General features: G+C 44.7%; 1 protein-coding gene across 1 annotated transcript; it reads right to left on the bottom strand.

Moving 5' to 3' along the window:
- Positions 1–2,097: 2,097 nt before the first annotated feature.
- Positions 2,098–5,197, bottom strand: LOC112654500 (serine/threonine-protein phosphatase 4 regulatory subunit 3B-like). Its single transcript, XM_035711732.2, has one exon. The coding sequence runs from the start codon at positions 4,831–4,833 to the stop codon at positions 2,353–2,355; it is 2,481 nt and encodes an 826-aa protein (XP_035567625.1). The 5' UTR covers positions 4,834–5,197; the 3' UTR covers positions 2,098–2,352.
- Between the last annotated feature and the right edge of the window lie 840 nt (positions 5,198–6,037).

A 6,037-nucleotide genomic window follows, 5' to 3' on the forward strand; every position in this document is an offset into this window, starting at 1 on the left:
CATGAATTTGGGGGAGACACTCTTTGACCTAAGATGTATTGTAAAATTCTACCCCCCCCCACCCTCCCGCCTTTTCACTCTCTTATTGGTGCCTTTTAATGAATAAAAGTTCCAAATTCTAAAAAAAAAAAAAAAAAAAAAAAAAAAAAAAGAAAGAGCATAGAAACATTATTCTTTTCTGTCTAATTGTAAATAGTTGCTCTGTTAAGGAATTGGGGCTACACTCACCAAAACAAAGAGTTAAGCATATTTTTTTTTTCAAAACAACATGCTGAGTATGCATGCAACTATGTGTACTACAGATGACATTCCCCATGACAGTCTAGCCAGAAAGAAAACATGAGATGCTCTTGGAACAAACTGCCTTTTTTTTGAGGTATACTCACAACATGAACAGTCCCATTACAACATTTAATTTAACCAGCGTGGCTTGTGGCTTGAGAGATGTAAAAATGCAGTTTCCCTGCTGTGCTGTGTCCTCGGCAATGTGTGATTATATCTCCTAAGGTCATGTCTACACTTTAGCAGACTTTATATCTGATGAAATTATTTCTTGTTTTAAGAACACGCTCTCTTTGTAGCTCTTACAAGGTTCTTATTTTTTGCATGGGATGTGTCTCTGAATGGCACAATTGTACATTTAAAATAGTTTCTTTTGTTTTTGGAATTACAAGGTGACTTTTTAATTCTTGAATTTTATAGTTCAGCATGAATATCATCAAATGGAGCAAAACAACTACAGTGGTATTTTGAATAGAAAATCAAAAGCTGTCTTATGGAAAACTAAACTTCCTATCAACACAGACAGCCCATCTAGTTCAAACAATGACCAAAATTGAAATTAACTCTAAAATCTTCAAAACAAGAGAAACTGCTTCAATTTAAGCCATTCCAGGAAAAATGGACCCAGTTAACTTGTTCCTCTAAAAATAAATCCTCTTAACTCTTTGCTACAACCTATTTTGAGAAATTCATCGCATTCACTCTTTCATAAAGCACCTTTCATCTTCCACCCTTGTTTGACTATAGAAAAAACGCTTCAGGGACTGTAGGTGGAATTCGACACTTAAGTTATTTCTTGGTCCAAAATGGTTCCTAGATTTTATTTATTTATTTTTTTAACTTTCCCCAAAACTTTTTTTAATATAAATTTATTTTTTATTGGTGTTCAATTTGCCAACATATAGAATAACACCCAGTGCTCATCCCATCAAGTGCCCCCCTCAGTGCCCGTCACCCAGTCACCCCCAGCCCCCGCCCACCTCCCCTTCCACCACCCCTAGTTCGTTTCCCAGAGTTAGGAGTCTCTCATGTTCTGTCTCCCTTTCTGATATTTCCCACTCATTTTTCTCCTTTCCCCTTTATTCCCTTTCACTATTTTTTATATTCCCCAAATGAATGAGACCATAAAATGTTTGTCCTTCTCCGACTGAGTTATTTCACTCAGCATAATACCCTCCAGTTACTCAGCATAATACCCTCCAGTTGGTTCCTAGATTTTAAATGCCACTTCATTCACCCCTATTTTTGTATGTTGGACTTTGTAAATTGTACTTTAAAACTTAACCTGCTGCTCTGAAGACAGACACAACTTTATTAATGAGTCAGGAAATACCTTCAAAAGTACCTTTCACCATCTGGCAGTTGAAAGTGTTCTCTTCTACCCACTAACAAGGTAATAGAGAACACCTTTTTGGAATACTACTGGACTGATTCTTGGCATCTCTTATCTAAAAAAAAAAAAAGTTAAATTAACAACTGCACATTTTGAATCCAGCTTCCTTTCTTATTCATGAAAATACACACAGTAAGTTATTTCCCTCCAATTACCCAGAGGCTGAATTTGTGTTTAATTTTCACAGAAATGTGAATAGCTCCAGTTTTTTTTTTAAATTACAGTGGACTTTGTTTTTCGCATAAACATGAATTTTTATTGCATAAAAAGGCAACCAAGGCAAATAAAACTGTAGCCAGAACCATCGGGCCAAGTAATTTTACAGGCTTTACAACTGCAGTGTTAAGAGTTCTTTTTTAAAATATAGCCATAGAACAAAACTACATTCATCTTATATTCTCAACCTGTTTCCTTCCCCCCAAGCCAAGATTTTTCTTGCAAAGAAGTTATCATTCAGGTTCCGGTTAGTTGGTTTTTTTTTTTTTTTTAATTCCGTGAAGTTTGGTTTTTATGGAACTAAACCCTCCTAGGTGATGACACTGAGCATCTTTACTACTTATTGTATACTTATAAATTCAAATAAGAAAGCTTTTGGATTCAGACTTTTCAGCTAACTGACGTTTACAGAACTTTCATAACATAGAGTTTAGTAATGTTGAGGATCTCCCCTAAAGGTTTTACAGGTTAAGATGTTGTCTTTTCCTGGGAGATGTCTCTTCTTCCTTATCTTTTTCTTCATCAGGACGATTCACTAAGCCAACCATGCTGCGACCATTCAGGCTACTTGTTCCATTAGCCGTACCAGCAGAATGGGATGAGGTGATTTTGTAGCCACCAGAAGTTGCTGTCTTATGAAGATCTACTCTGTCTTCATTTTCTTTTGGTTTTTTAGTCTCCACAAATTTATCATAATGACCTTGAAAATCATTTTCCAGTGGTGGCCTAACTGCTTCTCTTTCCTCTGAATTTTCTTTAAGACATCTTTCTTCCTTCTTCTCCAAAACTCTGGCACTTCTGTGAAATATTTTACTATACGTTACAGAATGTAAATTCTTCCGTATTTGACTTTGCCGGTCTTTCTCTTCTTCATATTTAATCTTCAATCCTTTGAATGTCTGAACATATTCAATCGATTCAAGTGTTTCATAAAAATTTTCAACTATATGTGCAACCAGAGATTTGATATTTTCCACTCTTATGTATTCAAACAGCTCAATAACAGCAGAATTTAACATATTGTACCGAGTTCCGTTATCCAGGAAAGCACTGACAACTGGTTCAAAGAGATTTCCCTTGATGATGTAAGAATTATAAAGTTCATCTTTAAGGTCAATCATCCTTCTCATAAAGCGGAGAGCACATAAGATCAGGAAAGTGTGCTTTGAATTCATCAGGATCAAGACTCTTCTTAGCAAGTCTTTGCTCAAAATATAGTTCTTTATGTAGTATGTGTGATGTTCCACACAGAATGTGAGCAGCTCTAAAATTAAAGAAAGCAGCTGTGCTGTTTGATAATTATTGAGGCAATTTCTGTTGTTTTGGTCGGATCCAGCTGTATTATCCTCTTCATGTATACGTTCAGCAGTGGCGGCAAAAAGTGGTGCTATGAAGATATGTATACAGTGCTTATAGAAGAAATTCAGAAATTCGCTTCTCTCACATTTATTAGATGTTGTTAGCATGTTTTCAGGATCAAGTAGAACACGAAGAAGTCCCATTAGATGAACAGCACCTCCTAGCTCAGGATCATTGTCGCAGATCATTTGCTCAATTACTAAATTAATGAAAAGGTTACCGTCTTCACTCTGCTGGGCTTCTTCCACAATAAATTCTCGAATCATGGATGGACTATACTCCACAAGGTAAGTAAATATGTCAGTAGCAGCTGACCTTATTTGCACATCTTCCATGCTCATCACAACTTTAAGAACAGGAAGAACTCCCAATTCTGTCAAAGTTTTGAATAGCTCATCCTTCCTTGGAGGATGTAATGTCTGAGAAAAATCACAAAATTCCTTGAAGAAAAATAGCAATTCACGCCGTTTATCATCATCTATAGTCTCATCCCTTAACTGTGCAAACACTTCAGGCAAAAAGTTGTCATCTTCCTGCAGCATGCTGACTATCTCGACCTTGTTGAGGAAAATAAAAGCTGTAAGAGCAGAGAGTAAGTTCTCTTCAAACACGGATGGTATAGGCAAAAGGATATCATAAATGTACTGCACCTTGTATGTTTGATGTATTTTTTGCATAAGTTCACAGTCTGTTATTGGTACAATTTCCTTGAACCTTGCATTTTGGGTCAAGAATTCCCTATGCCTTTTTGGCTGAGCCAAAGCAGGGTCATACTCGAGGCATCCCACCACATCCATGATACAGTCAGCAGAAAACAGGATCTCAAACAGACCCGTCTTGTTAAGGAATAAGATGCCTTTAATAATTTCATACAAATAGTGTAAGTTTGCGATGTCTCCTAGGTCCTCACAAGCGCGGAACAGCTGCAGCAAATTTTTAATATAGGCCTCATTTTCTAAGATCAGAGCCAGTCTTTCCTTATGTATCGGTGAAAGGAGAACAGAGGTAATTAGGTCAGAAATCTCTTCAAGTTTACTGAGTTCACAGTTAGGCAGGACAAGCACAGTATTAGTTTCCAGTATGTCATCCAGTTGTTCGTCTTCAGATTCTTCCAAGAGGTCTTGCGTGATTTCGACGGATGGGTCTTTACCTTGAACCCGGCAAATGTCTTCCCAGATCTGGCGACAACCTTCAGTGTCCTGGAAACTTAACGCCATACCATGGTTCTCTGCTTCAGACCAAACAATCAGCGTTTCCTGTTGTTTCTGATAAGGCGTATTAGAATTTATCTTCGACTCCAAGATTAGTGAGCCATGGGAATCAGACTGAACTAGCAGAAACACGCCCTGGAGGCGTTCCACGTAAGTGGAAGAGATGTGTCCGGTGCCTAGCTCTTCCCATTCTTGGTCCTGGTTCAGTGAGTAGAGTGTTACATGGTGCCGCTTATCTGCCATGGTGATCTCTGGCCTCTTGTCCCCGACCCTGGTCTCGGCGTGAGGCACTGCTGGGTCGCCTGTGGCTTGAGGCGCCACTGGATCGCGTGTGGTATGAGGCGCCTCTGGATCGCGTGTGGCGTGAGACATCTCTGGGTCTCGTGCAGCTTGTAGTACCTTTGGGTTGCGAGCGGCGTGCGGCGCCTCTGGATCGCGTGCGGCACGAGGCACCTCCGGGTCGCCTGTGGCGTGCGGCGCCTCTGGGTCGCGTCCGGCGTGTGGCGCCTCTGGATCGCGTCCGGCGTGCGGCGCCTCTGGATCGCTTGTGGCGTGAGGCACCTCCGGGTCGCCTGTGGTGTGCGGCGCCTTTGGGTAGAGCCCGGCGTGCGGCGCCTCTGGATCGCTTGTGGTGCAAGGCACCTCCGGGTCGCCTGTGGTGTGCGGCGCCTTTGGGTCGCGTCCGGCGTGAGGCGCCTCTGGATCGCGTGCGGCGCGAGGCACCTCCGGGTCGCCTGTGGCGTGCGGCGCCTTTGGGTCGCGTCTGGCGTGCGGCGCCTCTGGATCGCGTGCGCCGTGCAGCGCCACTGGATGGCGTGCAGCGTCAGGCGCCGCTGGGTCGCGTGCGGCTTGAAGTACCTCTGGATCACGAGGGGCGTGAAGCGCCTCTGGGTCGCGTGTGGCTTGAAGCACCTCTGGGTCACCTGTGGCGGGAGGCACAGCAGAGTTGCGTGCGGCGCGAGGTGCCTCTGGATCGCGTCCGGCGTGCGGCGCCTCTGGATCGCGTGCGGCGCGAGGCACCTCCGGGTCGCCTGTGGCGTGCGGCGCCTTTGGGTCGCGTCTGGCGTGCGGCGCCTCTGGATCGCGTGCGCCGTGCAGCGCCACTGGATGGCGTGTGGCGTCAGGCGCCGCTGGGTCGCGTGCGGCTTGAAGTACCTCTGGATCACGAGGGGCGTGAAGCGCCTCTGGGTCGCGTGCTGCGTGAGGCATCTCTGGGTCGCGTGTGGCTTGAAGCACCTCTGGGTCGCCTGTGGCGGGAGGCGCAGCAGAGTTGCGTGCGGCGCGAGGTGCCTCTGGATCGCGTGTGGCGGGAGGCGCAGCAGAGTTGCGTGTGGCGGGAGGCGCCTGTGGATTGCGTGTGGCGGGAGGCGCAGCAGAGTTGCGTGTGGCAGGAGGCGCCTCTGGATCGCATGTGGCGGGAGGCGCAGCAGACTTGCGTGTGGCGTGAGGCGCCTGTGGATCGCGTGTGGCGTGAGGCGCAGCAGAGTTGCGTGTGGCATGAGGCGCCTGTGGATTGCGTGTGGCGGGAGGCGCAGCAGAGTTACGTGTGGCGTGAGGCGCCTCTGGATCGCGTGTG

The sequence above is a fragment of the Canis lupus genome, chromosome X, assembly GCF_003254725.2.
Source record: "Canis lupus dingo isolate Sandy chromosome X, ASM325472v2, whole genome shotgun sequence".
NCBI lineage: Eukaryota > Metazoa > Chordata > Mammalia > Carnivora > Canidae > Canis > Canis lupus.

Bases quoted from the DNA above. Each gene is read 5' to 3' on its own strand.
- LOC112654500 (XM_035711732.2), bottom strand. From the start codon at position 4,833: ATGTCTCACGCCACACGCGATCCAGAGGCGCCTCATACCACACGCGAT.